At 44.0% G+C, this 18,814-nt stretch overlaps 1 protein-coding gene across 5 annotated transcripts in view; it reads right to left on the bottom strand.

Annotated features, from left to right (window-relative positions):
• Positions 1 to 18,814, bottom strand: part of MYT1 (myelin transcription factor 1) — a 194,155-nt gene that overhangs the window by 53,064 nt on the left and 122,277 nt on the right. For 3 of the 5 annotated variants that reach the window (XM_060684370.2, XM_060684372.2, XM_060684374.2), the window contains exons 10-14: positions 18,046 to 18,159; positions 12,403 to 12,617; positions 11,403 to 11,611; positions 8,508 to 8,777; positions 857 to 1,011 (exon numbers count right to left, since the gene is read on the bottom strand). In XM_060684370.2, the coding sequence (XP_060540353.2) occupies positions 857 to 1,011; positions 8,508 to 8,777; positions 11,403 to 11,611; positions 12,403 to 12,617; positions 18,046 to 18,159 (963 nt within the window). The remainder of the gene's footprint in view (positions 1 to 856; positions 1,012 to 8,507; positions 8,778 to 11,402; positions 11,612 to 12,402; positions 12,618 to 18,045; positions 18,160 to 18,814) is intronic. The other 2 variants (XM_060684373.2, XM_060684375.2) reach the window with 1 other exon arrangement.

The following is an 18,814-nucleotide window of genomic DNA, read 5'->3' as shown; positions in this document are numbered from 1 at the left end:
CTTTATACTACAGCAGAGAGATGGTAGGTCAGAAAGGTTGACTGATTATAGATTTTCATATTTGAAATATTTAATGCCGTGTATAGTAATTCAATAAATAGAGATCTAGAAGTTCATATATTGTGGACCTGTTTTGCATGGCTGGGGGAACTATTCCTGTTGAAATATATTTTATCTGTATTTAATCAGAGACATACAATTATGCGTACAGATAGTCCTTGACTTACAACAGTTTGTTTAGTGAACGTTTCGAGTTACAACGGCACGAAAAAAAGTAACCATTATAACCATTTTCTCACGACCGCTGCCACCTCTCCAGGGTGACATGTTCAAAATTCAGACGCTTGGCAACTGATTCATATTTATGACGGTTGAAGCATCCCAGGGTCACGTGATCCCCTTTTGCGACCTTCTGACAAGCAAAGTCAATGGGGAAGCCAGATTCACTTAATAACCAGGTTAACAACTGCAGCGATTCATTTAACAACTGTGGCAGGAAGGGTCATAAAAGGGGGCAAAACTCCCTTGACAAGCCTCTCGCTTAGCAACAGAAATTTTGGGTTCAGTTGTGGATGTAAGTCGAGGACTACCTGTATTTTTGTTATTCTGTTTTTAGGCACATTTTTTCTGGTTTTGTTTTGTTGTCTTTTGGTCTTTTCTCCTTTGTCTTTTCTTCTTTTTACATTTTTGTTCCCTTTTTTGTCTTTTGTCTCTCTCTCTCTCTCTCTCTCTCTCTCTCTCTCTCTCTCTTTTGCATTTTAAGTTTGGAAATAAAGTAAAACAAAAATGATAAAGGGAGTTTGTCCCCTCTCGGATCGTTAATGGCATGACTGCTTAGCCAAGCGGACAGACTCACGTGAGTAACTCTTTCTTGATTTCCTTGGAAAGGAACTTCAGCTTGAAGTTGGTTAAGGTGATTTCCCCCGGATATTTTCTTTCTTCAAAGTTTTCCTCTGGGACTTCTTGTTCGTCGGCTTCCGAGGAGGCGAATGAACGGGCGGCGGGCTCCGACTGCAAAAAAGCAAACCCAGAAAATATTCTGGAGGGAGTAGAGGCAACTTTGCAAAACCAGCCACAGCACTATATCTATGGAGATTCTCAGTCATCCAGGTCTTGGTTGTCCCAAAGGTGCTTTTTTTCAAGAGACAACTGGGCTTCCTGAGTTTTTTTTAAAGACATTTCGCTTCTCATCCAAGAAGCTTCTTTGGCTCTGACTGAACGATGATGAATGGAAGGATTGATACTCCTTGCAGACAGCTGGTCATTTGCATCCTTTTAGAGAGTCGTTGAGGCCACTTGGAGGTTTATCTGTGTCCTCAGGGTCACCTGAATAGTGCAAATGGGTGTGGGTGGAGCAGTAGTGGGATTCAGCTGGTTCGGGCCGGTTCTGGAAAACCAGTTGTTAAATTGCTGGCTGCCCCCCACCAACCCCTTTCAGGAGTCCCCATGCGCCCCATTTTGGCTCCCAGGTAAGTGCAGGGAGGCCTACTAGAGAGGTGGGTTTCAGCAGGTTCTGACCAGTTCTGGAGAACCGGTAGCGGAAATTTTGAGTAGTTCGGAGAACCGGTAAATACTGCCTCTGACTGGCCCCGCCCATCGGGAGGAAATGGGGATTTTGCAGTAACCTTCCCCTGGGGTGGGGAGGGAATGGAGATTTTACAGTATCCTTCCCCTGCCACGCCCACCAAGCCATGCCCACCAAGCCATGCCCACAGAACTGGTAGTAATTTTTTTTTAATCCTACTACTAGGCCCAAAATGGGGAGCGGGAGGGTGCAGTGCGCCCCCCTCATGGCCCATTTTTGCTTCCAGGAGGCTGCAGGGATGCCTACTAGGCCCAAAACGGGGCATGGGGGGACGTGCCCTCCCGTGGCCCATTTTTGCTCCCAGGGGGATGCAGGAGGCGGAGTGCTGCCTGTCATACCCTCTGGCCACGCCCACCATGGCCACGCCCACCCAGCCGGTCATTAGGGCAGAGAACCGGTTGTTAAATTATTTGAATCCCACCGCTGGTGTGGAGCCTTCTTGGAACTGTTGAAAGGACTGTGTTGTAAACTGGAGACGGAAGATGTCTGTTGAGAGAGACGTACGTGCACACTTCAAAGCCAAGAATACACTAAGGCAGAAGCTTGTCTACCCCGAGGATAAAACACCCGGACACAAACTGAGCAACGGGGTATATGCAGTACAGTGCACTGAGCCATATCCAGATCTGTACATTGGGGAAACAAAACTACCACTTGAGCTGAAGAAGCTTTCTTGGATGAGAAGCGAAACGTCTTCAAAGAAAAACCAGAATGTCCAGTTGCCTCTTGAAAAAGCCACAGCACTTTCGATCAAAGTGTAGAGAATTTCACATGATGGACTTAAAACATGAAAGCAAAAGAGAAAAGTCAGCAGAGTAGATCCTGGCTTATAAAGGCAGTGAGGAGGTTTACCCTGAGTACCAGACGACAGTAGATAAAGTTATACTCATTGAAGGATAAAGTTACTGAAGTACAGAAGAAGGGAGCAAAGTTAATAAATATATACTGTATATAAAATATCTTTTCTGTCTAACAAAAGTTACTGGGTACATTCTCGATGCCTTCCCTTCAATGTTTTATCTGATAGGACCTTGGAGATGCACCACCTATGATTCCAGGGGGCCCTAATTTTAATCTTCTAGAAGATTTGGGTTTGTCTACAGTAGCAAGAAATCAAGAGCGGTTTGGTAAGAGCCAATCTGGTCTAATGGTTAAGGGGTTGGCCTAGGAACCAGGAGAGTGTGAGTTCTAGCCCTGCCTTAGGCATGTAAGCCAGCTGGGGTAACTATGGGCTAATCACAGTGAGTTCTAGTCTTGCCTTAGGCATGAAAGCCAACTGGGTGACTTTGGGTCTATCATCAGGAGACTGTGAATTCTAGTCCTGCCTTGGGCATGAAAGCCAGCTGGGTGACTTTGGGCCAGTCCCCCCTCCCTCAGCCCAACCCACCTCACAGAGTTATTGTTTTGGGGAAAATAGGAGGAGGAAGGAGTATTAAGTGTGTCCGCCATCTTCGGTTAGTTATAAAGGTGGAATAAAAAACAAATAAATTTTAAAAAATTCATTTCTTTCTAACAAATGCTATTGGGTACATTCCAGGTCTTTTCCCTTTAATGCTTTATCTGATGCGACCTTGGAGAATGCGCCACCTGTGATTCCACGGGGCCCTAATTTTAAATCTTCTAGAAGTCCATGAAGATTTGGATTCTTGTCAAATTTGAGTTGAATGAGGGGTCTCAGTGAGGAGGGTCAATGATATGGGTGGTCTGGTTCCTGATGTGTGTCTGTCCTACTTCAATCTTGTCATTTTCATTGGCTGCTCTATCTAGGACAGTAATGGCTAGCCTTTTTGCCATCGCGTGCCAGGAGTGGGGGGAGTCGCGCGCAAGCATGCTCACATCCATAATTCTATGCGCCCCATCCCCGCGCATGCGAGTGTGACTCCCCCGCTCTCCCCCATTCCCCCCCTTGCTCCTGGCATGCGATGGCATGGTGGGCCTGTTTTTCTCTCTCCCCAGGTTCCAGACCCTTTCTAGGAGCTTGAGGAGGGTGAAAACAGCCTTCCCAACCTCCCGGGAGGCCCTCCAGAGGCCGGAAATGGCTCGTTTGCCAACTTCTGGTGGGACCGGAAGGCCTGTTTTTTGCTCTCCCCGCCTCCAGAGCCTTTCTAGGAGCTTAGGGAGGGCGAAAACGGACTTCCCCACCCACCCAGAGGCCCTCCAGAGGCCGGAAATGGCCCATTTGCTGACTTCCGGTGGAACAGAGCTGAGCTCCCGTGCCCAACGATATGGTTATGTGTGCCACCTGTGGCACATGTGCCATAGGTTCACCATCACGGGTCTAGGATCTTATGGGAGATACTTGGTTGTGTAAATTAATTAATTTTTTAAATTAATTATATTTTCAGACTTGCAAGATTCTACTAATGTAGCTTTACAGTAAAGTAGAATTACTTTATCAGATTGAGTTCCTGCCTGGTCTGTCTGTTAAGATCATATCAGACTTCTTTCCTTTGCCTGGACTTAATATCTTTCAACATAACCAGTGGTGGGATTCAGCCAGTTCGCACCTATTTGGGAGAACCGGTTGTTAACTTTCTAAGCAGAGAACTGGTTGTTGGAAGAAATCTTATTTTGTTTTTTTCCACTTTACAGGGCTAATCCTGTAAGGAAGGCAGGAAGGAAACATTCTGGTGTTATTTCTAGCCTAATCTTTATTGCCTCTCCGCTTAACCCTTATTACATTGTAACAGCTAAGTCATTACAACGTGAGTGATGTTAAGTTGACCATGCCCACACGGTCACATGACCACCGAGCCACGCCTACCCAGTGGTCATTAGGACAGAGAACCGGTTGTTAAATTATTTGAATCCCACCACTGAATGTAAGTGCTTAAACACCTGGTAACTACAATTCATTTAATACAGAAATATACAGAACAAATGATTTTTCCTCCCCCACCCCAAAGTATTTTATCAGAAGATGCAAAAACTACATTATGAAATGCACGTATCAGTTGAGTACAGCGTTACTTATGCAATATAAATTAGAAATTGTGGGCGCTAAGATGATTTAAACCTTCAAAGACAAAAGTGTATATCGGTGTTAAATATAATTTCTGAAACGTTAATAAATGTAACGTTGTACGTTGGAGTGTACAATTAAAGCTAAGCATGGTATTGATCGGCAATTGCAAAAGCACATTCAGTGATTTTATGATATTAAAGAAAGGTTTCTATCTTGAGTGCAATGCTTAAAGGTCTCCTCTGAATTGCTGTACATTATTGCTTATCAATGTTAAATGACCTTTTCTTCCAATGGACAGAAAAGCCTTATTCTCTGAAAAAAACTGCTTGCATTTTCAGGAATACAAGTGAACATGACGCAAATGTCAAATACTTATAATATATATTAGCTTGTATGTTGTGTCCTTGGGTTGCGGCACAGGTGGGTTTCAGCAGGTTCTGACCAGTTCTGGAGAACCGGTAATGGCAATTTTGAGTTGTTCGGAGAACCAGTAAATACCACCGCTGACAGGCCCCGGTCCCATCTATTCTCTGCCTCCCGAGTCCCAGCTGATCGGGAGGAAATGGGGATTTTGCAGTAATCTTCCCCTGGAGTGGGGAGGGAATGGAGATTTTACAGTATCCTTCCCCTGGAGAGGGGTGGGAATCAGGGGTGGATTCTAAATTTTTTTACTACCGGTTCTGTGGGCGTGGCTTATTTTGTGGGCATGGCTTGGAGGTCATGTGACTAGGTGGGCGTGGCTAGCTGGCCAGAGTCATTTCTGGAAGGTCCTCGCACTTACGACCAGTCCTCGCACTTACGACCCGACTCATTTGTTTGCTTTTAACACTGATCAGCTGTAGGGCGGCCCTTTGAAGCCCTGCGGCAAGAGTTTAAACAGTTTTTTTCCCTCTAGTCATCAGCTGGGACTCAGGAGGCAGCAATAGATTGGGGGTGGGACCAAATAAAAGGTAAGAATAACGTGGGGGGTTGGGGTGGTGGTGGTGGGGAGAACCGGTTCGGTGATGTCATATCGTCACCGCTACCGGCTCGGCCGAACTGGACCAAACCGGGAGGAACCCACCACTGGTGGGAATGGAGATTTTACAGTATCCTTCCCCTGCCATGCCCACCAAGCCATGCCCACCAAGCCATACTTACAGAAACGGTAGTAAAAAATTTTGAAACCCACCAGTGGGTTGCGGTACTGGCATAATTAGTATAAATCCGAGCAGATAGTACTTGGCTAATCTTGAGAAAGTTAAGCAGGATGAGAATTTGCAAGGAAATCCCAAGCAAATCCGGGAAGAAAAATATTCCAGAAGATAGCAAAGTACTCTGAGATGTCCATTACATAATCTGGAACTGAGTCAACACCTGGCTTTCCTGTGTACAGATAGTCCTTGACTTACAACCATTCATTTAATGTCTATGGAGATTCTCCGTCATCCAGGTCACGGCTGTCCCAAAGGTGCTTTTTTCAAGAGGCAACCGGACTTTCTGGTTTTTCTTTGAAGACGTTTCGCTTCTCCTCCAAAGAAGCTTCTTCAGCTCTGGACGGAAGAAGCTTCTTGGATGAGAAGCGAAATGTCTTCACAATGAAAAACCAGAAAGTCCAGATGCCTCTTGAAAAAAGCACCTTTGGGACAACCATTAGTTTAGTTACCTATCTCAGCCTAAGCCACCTCACAGGGTTGTTGTTACGGGGAAAATAGCAGGAAGAAGGAGTGTTAGACATGTTCGCTGCCTTGAGTTATCGGTAAAAATAATACAGGCGGGGTATAATTAATTAAATGCATCTGTTCTCAACTTTAATTCTGTGTTTACATAATCTGTGCCATCTGATTACAAGGAATTGCAATAGCAATAGCACTTAGATTTGCATCCATTTCTGGATTGGGACGCCGTGTGAACAGTCACTCACGCCCTCGTCACTTCCCGTCTGGACTATTGCAATGCTCTCTATATGGGGCTCCCCTTGAGGAGCACCCGGAGGCTCCAACTGGTCCAGAATGCAGCCGCGCGAGTAATAATGGGGGCGACTCATCGTTCCCATGTAACACCCCTCTTGCGTGAGCTGCACTGGCTCCCGGTGGTCTTCTGGGTGTATTTCAAGGTGTTGGTTACCACCTTTAAAGCGCTCCATGGCTTAGGACCTGGTTATCTACAGGACTGCATTCTGCCACCGATTGCCTCCCACCGACCAGTACGCTCTCATAGAGAGGGCCTCCTCAGGGTGCCGTCGGCCAAACAATGTAGGCTGGCGACCCCCAGGGGGAGAGCCTTCTATGTGGGGGCCCCGGCCCTATGGAATGAATTGCCCCCAGACATACGAAGGATCCCCGACCTCCGCGCCTTCCGTCGTGCTCTGAAGACCCTATTATTCCAGGAAGCCGGTCTGACGGGATAAAGGATTTTAATTGGGTTTGATAGGGGTTTTAAATAACGATTTTAGCTGGGTGTTTTAAATTTGGCCTGTGATTGAATTATTTTAATAAGTTTTTAAATTTTTTGTCTTGTATACTGTTTTTACCATGGCTGTTCACCGCCCTGAGTCCTTCGGGAGAAGGGCGGTATATAAATATAATAAAAGTAAAAGTAAAGTAGACTTATATACCGCTTCACAGAGCTTTTACAGCCCTCTCTAAATGGTTTTACAGAGTCAGCCTATTGCCCCCAACCATCTGGATCCTCATTTTACCCACCTTGGAAGGATGGAAGGCTGAGTTAACCTTGAGCAGCTCAGAATCGAACTCCTGGAGTGAGCAGCGAGTTAGCCTGCAGTACTGCATTCTAACCATTGCGCCACCACGAACAGACTCATTTTTGAGAGTTACCTGTAATCATGGATGGTGCTTCTTGTCTGGACCAACTCAAAGGGCTGACGAATGAAGGCGAATCTACGTGTCCCAGGATAATGTTGTAGGTTCCAATATGGGTCGGTCACCAGGAACAGAGATTTTGTCTTCCGAGCTTTCAGACTCATGTTGGAGCCCATCTTCAGGGAACTTCTCTCTAGCTACCCATGTTTCCCCGAAAATAAGACCAGGTCTTATATAATTTTTTGCTCCAAAAGATGCATTAGGGATTATTTTCTGGTTAGGTCTTATTTTTGGGGAAACACGATTCTAAATCGTGGAACGAGCTCCCCCCGGAGATACGGAGGATCCCGGATCTGCGCACCTTCCGTCACGTGCTTAAGACTTTTTTATTTCATCAAGCTGGCCTGGCCTAAATCTTCTCCCCTTTTAAAATGTAAATTATAATTTGTTTTTAAATTATAGGGTATTTTAAATTGTTCAGCCAAATTATTTAATTCGTTTTTATTCTATTTATAAACTTTTGTATTTATGTGTTTTATCCTGTGGCTGTTCACCGCCCTGAGTCCTTCGGGAGTAGGGCAGTATAGAAAATAAATAAATAAATAAATAAATAAATAAATAAATAAATAAATAAATAAATAAATAAATAAATAAATAAATAAATAAATAAATAAATAAATAAATAAATAAATAAATAAATAAATGTGTCCGTCTGGCTGACGATCTTAACTGGGGCTTATTTTTGAGGTAGGGCTTATATTACGAGCATCCTGAAAAATCATGCTAGGGCTTATTTTCTAGTTGGGTCTTATTTTCGGAGAAACAGAGTAGAGAGAAGTTCCCTGAAGGTGGGGGCTCCAGCACGAGTCCAAAAGCTCGGAAGACAAAATCTCTGGTCCTGGTGACCGACCCAGATTGGATCCTATGCCAAAGGGCTGGCATCAACCTTGGTAGTCTGAAAGTATATTCCCCCTCCTCCACCCCTCACCTTTACGGTCCAAGAAACTAGGGAAGGTCCCTTTTCCCTTTTGAGATGCTTTTTCCACTTCCTACCCCTGTCTCACATCCCCGCAGCCCATGACACTCAGGGTTCGGTGCCAAATCTTCTGCCCACCCTAAGAAACGAAGCAACGTCAGAGTAGCCTTGCAACTTTACCTCCTCCAGTTCCTCTTCTCGTTGCCGATTTGGTTTGGTGTAGTCGATGGGCCCGTCCCACTCATCCTGGCGAGAGGTGTGGCTGGACTGGGGTGAGGTCATGGTGCTGCTCGTGGCACTGGTGCAGTTTTGGCGTTGGGACACGTCGGGGTATTTGATGCTGGGGCTACTGCTGCAGCTGCTGCTGCTGGGGAAAGCGCCGTCACGTTTGCGGTGCTTGTTCATGCTTAAGTCCAGAGTCCCGTTTTCATCCACTTCGATGTCCATGGGCTGAAATGTGGAAACCGCAAGAACAAATTTATAACACTTTTGGTAAGACGTCTGTGATTCTGAGTGAGGATGTGAGAAACAACTTGGCTAAAAGGAAATACATGAGTCATCTTTCCAATAAAAGGAGAATATTTGTAGCTCAGGGTTGAGATGAGGGATCTTTGATGCTCTCTGAGCTTGGTGGTTTTCCTGCCGATGGTTCATTACCCAACTAGCTAACCTCATCAGTGCTAGAAGGGAATGAGATTTGTGGAGAAGAGGAAGAGGAAAAGGAAGAAGGGGAGGAGGAGGAGGAGAACTGTGGGTTCCTTGGTGCTCTCTGAGCTTGGCGGTTTTCTTGTAGATGTTTCATTATCAAACTAGGTAACCTCATCGGTGCTAAAAGGACCTTATATATAAATAGAGAGCAAACCTCATTCCTTTTAGCATTGATGATGTTATTTAGTTTGGTAACGAAGCGTCTGTAAGAAAACAGTCAAACTCAGAGAGCACCAAGGGCCCCTCATATTCATCTATTAAAGACAAACATAGGAAGGAATGATCCAATCCAATCCAATCCCAGTATTTTATTATGATCGTAGAATAGAATATGAAGAAAGTATCATTTGGAATTATTTTCTGAGCCAATTAGGAATTGAGGCTGTAGATACTGTTTGTGTTCAAATTCTTTTTTTCTTTCTTTCTGGAGTAGAACCCATTTATAATCATGTAGTGTAAAGTATAAAGGGAGAATGTATATAGCAAAATGAGAGAGATATTAGAAATATGCTTTTTGGAAACAATGAATGATTCTAAATCCAGAGTCCCGTTTTAATCCACTTCGATGCCCATGGACTGAAATGTGGAAACTGCAAGAACAATTTATTTATTTATTTATTTTAAATTTGATTTATATGCCACCCTTCTCCGGAGACTCAGGGCGGCTTACAGTGCGTTAAGCAATAGCCTTCATACTTTTGTATATTTTATACAAAGTCAGCTTATTGCCCCCATAAACTGGGTCCTCAATTTATCTACCTTAGAAAGGATGGAAGGCTGAGTCAACCTTGAGCCTTGGCAAGATTCAAACTTACTTTAATTGCAGGCAGCTGGTGTTAAATTGCAGTGCCTTGTCTGCAGAGCTATCCAGGCTCCTATAAATTTATAATTGCTTCTTTCAAATCTGCAACTCCAACTACCTGTTTCCTTGACACCATCCTGCTGGGGTGGACTTAACTGTCTTACATTGGAGTATCTGTGGAGCCCTTAATACTCTCTGAGTTTGGTTGTTTTCTTGCAGATCTTTCATTACCAAACTAGGTAATGCACAACATGGTGGGGAGAGAAAGGAAGAAACAAGGCCAAGTACATGGCACATCCTGCCATGCAGTGGTGGGTTTCAAAAATTTTCGCTACTGGTTTGGTGGGCGTGGCAAGGTGGGAGGGAACATGTGACTGAGTAGGCGTGACCGACTTGACGTCACTCATGCCCATGCCCACTCAGTCACATGATGCCCCATGTATGCCACATGGCGGCATACAAATTAAATAAACAAAGAAACAAATACATAAGTACAGGTAGTCCTCGACGTACGACCACAATCGAGCCCAGAATTTCTTTCGCTAAATGGGACATTTGTTAAGCGAATTTTGCCTCATTTTGCAACCTTTTTTGCCACAGTTATTAAGTGGGTCACTGTCGTCGTTAAGTTAGGGACATGGTGGTTAAGTGAATCTGGCTTCCTCATTGACTTTGCTTTTTTTATTTATTTTTTTATTTTTAACATTTTATATTTTAAATTACTAACATTACAAACAACATATACAATATTTCACCCTGTGCTATACATAAGAAAGGAAGATTTGGTTCTTCGGATATATCCTCATGATCGCCAAAATCCACGTTCTCGGGGTACAGGTACCGAAGCATCCAATTTTCCCAGCGCATAGTCCACGAATGGTTTCCAAATTTTCCAGAAAATATCTTCTTTATAGTCACCATTTCTAATTTTAATATCACATGTCATTTTATCATTTAAAGCTAATTTCCACATTTCACAATACCATTCTTCTATTCTAAAATTTACATCTAATTTCCAATATCTGGCTATTATAATTCTACCCATTATAATCATAATTCTAATCAATTCTTTCTCATATTTTGTTGGTTCTATTTCCTTAATTATCAACAGTAATATAGTTTCTGGTCTCAATATTATTGCTTTCCCCATCATTTCAAATATAATTTCCTCCAATTGTTGCCAACTTTGCTCGTCAGAAGGTTGCAAAAGGGGATCGGATGACCCCGGGACAGTGCAACCATCATAAATACGAGTCAAAAATCATCTGACTTTCGATCGCTGTAATGGTTGTGCAGAAAATTGTCGTAGATCCCCCCCCCTTTTTTTCAGTTATAACTTCAAACGGCCACTAAATCAGTGTTTCTCAACCTTGGCCGCTGGACGATGTGTGGACTTCAACTCCCAGAATTCCCCAGCCAGCAGAACTGGCTGGGGAATTCTGGGAGTTGAAGTCCACACATCGTCCAGCGGCCAAGGTTGAGAAACACTGCACTAAATGAACTGTTGTAAGTCGAGGACTACCTGCCATTGCTCCATGGGGCCGCTCCCACTTTTGTCTGCTCACCTTGCTGGAGAGATCTTGCTGCTTGGTGCTGAGGTTTTCAGGCATTTCCCAACAGCGGGTGGAGAGGTTCAAAATGGCCGTGGCGGCCATGTGGGCGGCTTCGGCGTCGTGGGAGTAGTCGAAGCCTGTGGACGAAGACGAAGCGTTCTTCACGTAACTGCTGGAAGGGCTGTGGCTGGGGGAAGTGGAAACCTTTGGAAAAGGTTTGCCTGCAAAAAGGGAGCAAGAGAGGCATGGATGGGGTTGGGGTTCAGCCATTTATATTCATTTCTCGCTCCCTCGTCTTTCCTGCAGGAATTCCACACAGCGTGTTAAAAGCGCCTTCCTCTATTTTTCCAACCACAGGAAGCCGGTTTGGTTTAATGGCTAAGGCGCCAGGATAGAAAGTGGGAGACCGTGAGTTCTAGTCCCGCCTTAGGCAAGAAAGTCGGCTGGGTGACTTTGGGCCAATCACCAGGGGATTGTGAGTTCTAGTCCTGCCTTAGACAAGAAAGATGATTGGGTGACTTTGGACCAATCACCAGGGAACTGTGAGTTCTAGTCCTGCCTTAGACAAGAAAGTCAGCTAGGTGACTTTGGGCCAATCTTCAGGGGATTGTGAGTTCTAGTCCCACCTTAGACAAGAAAGATGATTGGGTGACTTTGGGTCAATCACCAGGGGATTGCGAGTTCTAATCCCGCTTTAGACAAGAAAGTCAGCTGGGTGACTTTGGGCCAATCACCAGGGGATTGCGAGTTCTAATCCCACTTTAGACAAGAAAGCCGATTGGGTGACTTTGGGCCAATCATCATAGGATTGTGAATTCTAGTCCTGCCTTAGACAAGAAAGCCAACTGGGTGACTTTGGGCCAATCACCAGGACAACTGTTATTTCTAGTCCCGCCTTAGACAAGAAAATCCGCTGGTCTATATTGGTTTAATTGACTGGACCATAAATAAATAACCCCTTCCCCCATAAATTCATTCCCCCAATGACCGTCCATATCCAGACCCAACTTACATTTAAAGGCTTTAGGTGAGGTTTCGCTAGACTGAATCTTTGGGGCAAGCATGCGTTTGCCAAAAACCTGAGCGTCGAAACTTGCATAATCGAAGGTGACTTTGGAGTACTTCTCCAGCTCCTTGGCCAAGTTGGCCCTTGGCGTGGAAGGAACCATGTTGGGCCTGTAACTTCCATACTGAGGCACCTCGAGTTGCTTCACAAAACACATAGGCCTGAAGGGAAGAGAAAGGGAAGGAGGTCATTTTTGTAAGATTGTTTGTGATTCTGGGCGCACACGCGAGAAACAACTTGGCTAAAAGGAAATACACGAGTCCTCTTTCCGATGTGAATATTTGTAGCTCAGGGTTGAAATGGGGGGTCCTTGGTGCTCTCTGAGCTTGGTTCTTTTTTGAAGATGTTTCATTACCCAGCTTGGTAACATCATCAGTGCTAGAAGGGAGTAGAGGAAGAGGAGGAGGAGGAGGAGGAGGAGGAGGAGGAGGAGGAGGAGAATGAGTATGGGGTCCTTGGTGCTCTCTGAGCTTGGTGGTTTTCTTGCAGATGCTTCATTATCCAACTACGTAATATCATCAGAGCTAGAAGGGAGTGAGATTTGCGGAGAAGAGGAGGAGGAAAAGGAGGAGGGGGAGGAGGAAGAGGACCGTGGGTTCCTTCGTGCTGCTCTCTGAGCTTGGCTGGTTTTTTTTTTTTTTTGCAGACGTTTCATTACCAAACTAGGTAAAATCATCGGTGTTAAAAGGACATTATACCATATTTTTCGGAGTATAAGACACATTTCCCCCCCGCCAAAGATGGTGAAAATTTGGATGCGTCTTATACATGAATGTAGCCCCGCCCACCCGCTGGCCCCCACCCTTTGGCCTCTGCCTCCCAGCAATTTACCTCCTTGCAGCAAGCAGCAAACAGCCCGTTTCAGCTTCAGCACAGCCTGATTAGCACAAGCAGTTGATTGTCGGTTGGATCGGCCACCCGACCCTCAGCTGTTTCAGGCTGCAGGGATTGCCATTGCCTACTGCCATGCGGGCCTCTGCTGTTTGCTGCAATGAGGCAAATTGCTGGCAGGCAGATTTTTTTTTTCTTGTGCTAATCAGGCTGTTCTGAAAATGAAAATGAAACTAAAGCAGGGTGTTTGCTGCAATGAGGCAAATTGCTGGGAGGCAGATTTTTTTTTTCTTGTGCTAATCAGGCTGTTCTGAAAATGAAAATGAAATTAAAGCAGGCTGTTTGCTGCAATGAGGCAAATTGCTGGCAGGCAGATTTTTTTTTTCTTGTGCTAATCAGGCTGTTCTGAAAATGAAAATGAAATTAAAGCAGGCTGTTTGCTGCAATGAGGCAAATTGCTGGCAGGCAGATTTTTTTTTTCTTGTGCTAATCAGGCTGTTCTGAAAATGAAAATGAAACTAAAGCAGGCTGTTTGCTGCAATGAGGCAAATTGCTGGGAGGCAGAGGCAGATTTTTTTTTCTTCTTGTTTTCCTCCCAAAAAAGATAAGTGTGTCTTATAGTCCGGAGCGTCTTAAACTCCGAAAAATACAGTATATAAACAGAGAGCAAACCTCATTCCTTTTAGCATTGATGATGTTATCTAGTTTGGTAATGAAGCGTCTGTAAGAAAACAGTCAGACTCAGAGACCACCAAGGGCCCCTCATATTCACCTATTAAAGACAAACACAGGAAGGATCCAATCCAATCCAATCCCAGTATTTTATTATGATTGTAGAATAGAATATGAAGAAAGAATCATTTGGAATTATTTTCTGAGCAAATTAGGAATTTAGGCTGTAGATAGTGTTCGTGTTGAAATTCTTTTTTTCTTTAGAGTAGAACCCATTTATAAATACGTAGTGTAAAAGTAGAAAGGGAGAGTGTATATAGCAAAATGGAAGAAATATTAGAAATATGCTTTTAGGAAACAATGATTCTAAGTGTTATGAGTTTTCATATCAGAAAAAGTATAATGTCTTAAGAGAGTGATAGTAAAATCCTATACTACTTTCAAGCTTATTTTCTTAGAATTGGTCCTAAAACTGGATGTAAAGTTTATTAGTACAGAAATTGTAATTGGAGCATAGAAGGAAGCAGAGGGCTTTAGGAAGACAACATGATGGCAATTCAAGTTTTTGATGAAGTTTTCTTGTTTTCCTTGTTTTCGTATCTTGGCTTTAAATCAACATTTATTTTATTTTATTTTATTTTATTAAATTTATATACCGCCCTACTCCTGAAGGATTCAGGGCGGTGAACAGCCAAAAAATAAAACACATAGATTACAAAATTTAAAAGAACAATATAAAACCACATTAAATAAATTTGGCCCGGAACAAATTAAAACACCCCCAATACTTAAGACAGATTTAAAATTTACAATTTAAAAAGTTAAAAAGGAGAAGTTAGGCCAGGCCGGCCTGTTGAAATAAGAAAGTCTTGAGGGCGCAGCGGAAGGTGCGTAGATCCGGGATCCTCCGTATCTCCGGGGGGAGCTCATTCCAAATAGTAGGTGCCCCCACAGAGAAGGCTCTCCCCCTGGGGGCCGCCAGTCGACACTGTTTGGCCAACGGCACCTAGAGGAGCCCCTCTCTATGAGAGCGTACTGGCAGGTGAGAGGCTACTGGTGGCAGCAGGCGGTCCCGTAAATAACCAGGTCCTAAGCCATGGAGCGCTTTAAAGGTGGTAACCAGAACCTTGAAGCACACCCAGAAGACCACCGGGAGCCAGTGCAGCTCGCGCAGGAGAGGTGTTACATGGGAACGCCACATCGCTCCCATAACCACCCACGCGGCCGCACTCTGCACCAGTTGGAGCCTCCAGGTGCCCCTCAAGGGGAGCCCCATGTAGAAAGCATTACAGTAGTCCTGGCGGGAAGTGACGAGGGCATGAGTGACCGTGCGTAAGGAGTCCCGATCTAGAAAGGGACGCAACTGGCGGATCAGGTGAACCTGATGAAAAACATAATCTATATATGGGGTATGGGAATTTATAATTTTCCCCCACAAAGTTTTGCTATAGTCCAGGTGTTACTGTGCTTAGTAGTGCAATTTTATACTATGTCATATGGTTGTGTAATAATCCAAATTCAGAAGGGAGAATATGCTCTGGGGTGAAGGCTCATTTCTGTTTGCCAGCAAATGTTTAAAAGATTTGGGGGAAGGCAAGAAGAAGTACAATTGATGTGAGGTATTGAGAGGTCTGAAATGTATGCCCACACAAGCTACGAATTCCTCCTTCCCTTTCAAATCCAGATTGTTGTACAGCTTCAAGAGAGGTAATTGAAGATTTGAAATATTTTTCGGCCTGTTTTTCAGCCCTTTTTGGCCGATTTTTGGTCATTTTCAGGCTGATTTATGGGGCATTTTCCGGGGCATTTTTTAGGCAGTTTTGAGCCATTTTTCAGGCCGTTTTTTTGGGCCGTTTTCTAGGCCATTTTAGAAGTTCAGTAGTAGTAAATAAATAGAGAGGGTAATTGTACTTTATTGAGGCCTTTGACTCAATTTCCCTCTTTATTTATTTACTACTAACTGAACATCCAAAAGGGCCTGAAAAATGGGCTGAAAATGGCCAAAAAATGGCCCGAAAAACAGCCTGAAAACGACTGAAAAAAACAGCCGGAAATGGGCAAAAAATGGGCGGGGCGGGGCCAGCCAGTGGTGGGATTAGCCGGTTCACCGAACCAGGCAGAATTTTAACAACTGGTCCGAACCGGCTGAAGCTCATCTCTGCTACAGACTTAATTCAACAGGATGAAAGAGTTTATACTCGTTCACAAACAGTTCAGGCATTATTAGACCTCATGACTTTGTCTGTCTTGGGAAAGTTTGATTTGATTTGTTCTGATTTATTTCTGGCTCTGTGCTTTTGATCTGAAGGAGTGACAAAGTTTGAAGTTTCCACTTATTCCACTTATTATTCCAGCTTTAATATATTCGGATAACAGAAGATAACAGAATAATATGGTTGGAAGGGACCTTGGAGGTCTTCTAGCCCAACCCACTGCTCAAACAGGTGACCCTATACCATTCTGTCCAGTCTCTTCTTAAAAGCCTGAAGTGCGGGAACATTCACAACTTCTGGAAGGAAACCGTTCCACTGATTAATTGTTCTCACTGTTAGGAAATTTCTCCTTAGTTCTAGGTTGCTTCTCTCCTTGATTAATTTCCACCCATTGCTTTTTGTCCTACGCTCAGGTGCTTTGGAGAATAGGTTGACCCCCTCTTCTCTGTGACAGCCCCTCAAGTACTAGAAGACAAGAGCCGAGGTGGCGCAGTGGTTAGAGTGCTGTACTGCAGCTACTTCAGCTGACTCCTAGTTCAGCAGATCAGCAGATCAAATCTCACCGGCTCAAGGTTGACTCAGCCTTCCATCCTTCCAAGGTGGGTAAAATGAGGACCCAGATTGTTGGGGGCAATATGCTATTTAGTATACTGTCTTTGGTGTAAGCCGCCCAGAGTCCTCGGAGAGTGGGCGGCGTAGAAATATGAATAATAAATAAATAAATAAATAAATAAAGACTTCTATTGTGTCACTCATAGTCCTTCTCTTTGTCAGACTAGAGCTACCTAGTTCCCTTAATTGTTAATCATATGGTTTAGCCTGAGATGCAGAGATCTTAATCAATGGTACTATGGTTCTAAGTAAAGGGATTTCTGGCATTAAAACCTTGTACCTCCTTTGCAATCCAGCCCTTTAGCAGCTACAATAGGTGGCACATGAATGAAGTCTCTAATCAGCCCATCATTTGAAGCGCAGAGAGCAAGTTTATTAACTCATCGGCTAATTAATTAGCGCCCACGTCCATTCCACCCAGCTGTGAAACCGAGAGGCATGGAGAAATGTTAACACGCCACACAAAATGAAAAATGGGATGGGGGCTCTCTGTCCTTTCCATCTTCATAATGTCAACATAATCAATGTGATTTTGGAGCCATCTGCACTGCTGTGTACACAGTAAGACGTGGCTTGGGACTCTGTTAAAAACCCTTTTTGCCTGTCAATTTAGAATTAATGGATGCTACAGAAGACATTCCTGCTCCAGCGTGCCCTGATTGGGAATATTACACATTTTTTTTTATCGTTCAAAGAAAAATATTTGACAGTCACAGATGGATTAGTGGGAAAGATGGGTCCTGCCATTTCCCTTAACCAGTTGTAGCCAACCTTGGCCATTTTAAGACCTGTGGACTTCAACTCCCAGAATTCCCCAGCCAACCTTAGCAACTTTAAGCCTGGTGGACTTCAACTCCCAGAATTCCCTAGCCAGCTGTGCACAGAATTCTGGGAGTTGAAGTCCACAGGTCTTAAAGTGGCCAAGACATGCCCTAAGCCAGGGGTCTCCAACCTTGGCAACTTTAAGCCTGGTGGACTTCAACTCCCAGAATTCCCCAGCCAGCTGTGCACAGAATTCTGGGAGTTGAAGTCCACAGGTCTTAAAGTGGCCAAGATTGGACAGACATGTCCTAAGCCTGGGGTCTCCAACCTTGGCAACTTTAAGCCTGGTGGACTTCAACTTCAATTGGCTGGGGAATTCTGGGAGTTGAAGTCCGCCAGGCTTAAAGTTGCCAAGGTTGGAGACCCCTGCCTTAAGCTGCAACTGGTTTTTTGAGAGCAAAAGGAGAAACAGTGGTTATGCTTCATTTGGCTGGATTACCTGAGGATCCGATCTGAATTTGAGTGATTTTTCGAAGGGTCGCTGGATGCAGGCTGTTGCTTCTCGTGAGTTTTGGCTAATTTTTCAGCAGCTGCAATGGGACAGCCAGATAAGCTATCGGAAGAAAGCAAGGAAGAAGCAGGAAAAAAAAAAAAAGAACAGGGAAGAGGAATGCAGGGATTAAATGAAATAAAATAGAACGGTTATAAGAAGGTGTGCCAGCGCCCTGGAGATTTCAAAATATTTTATGAAGAAAAGAGGTTTACACAAGGATGTCAACAATATTGTAAATCCTGCAAGATACATTGGGGAAAAAAATAATTCTAGTTAAGAATAAAACCAGCATAGAATGCTTGACACAGAAATTAGACGGAAAATTTAGTCACCGCAAAGAAAGGACAATTTTGACTTTTTGTTTTTGTTTTGACAATTTCTCAGATACTTTCTTAGTGGTGACATAATCCCTGCTTCTAAAAATGCAGTAGAGGTAGTCCTCAACATATAACAGTTCATTTAGTGAACACTAAATATCGTACAACATCAGTGAAAAAAGTGACTTATGACCATTTTTCACATGTACGACTATTGAGGTATCCCCGAGGTCAAAATTCAGATGCTTGGCAACTGACTCGTACTTATGACGGTTGCAGTGTCCCGGAGTCACGGGATCCCGTTTTGTAACCTTCTGACAAGCAAAGTCCAGGGGGAAGCCAGAGTCACTTAACCATGTTACTAATTTAATAGCTGCAGTGATTTGCTTAACAGCTGT

Source organism: Pantherophis guttatus, chromosome 3 (genome assembly GCF_059756535.1).
Source record: "Pantherophis guttatus breed Tessera chromosome 3, ASM5975653v1, whole genome shotgun sequence".
Lineage (NCBI taxonomy): Eukaryota > Metazoa > Chordata > Lepidosauria > Squamata > Colubridae > Pantherophis > Pantherophis guttatus.
Note: the sequence above shows the minus strand (reverse complement) of the source record. Positions and strands in the feature narration are given on the sequence as shown.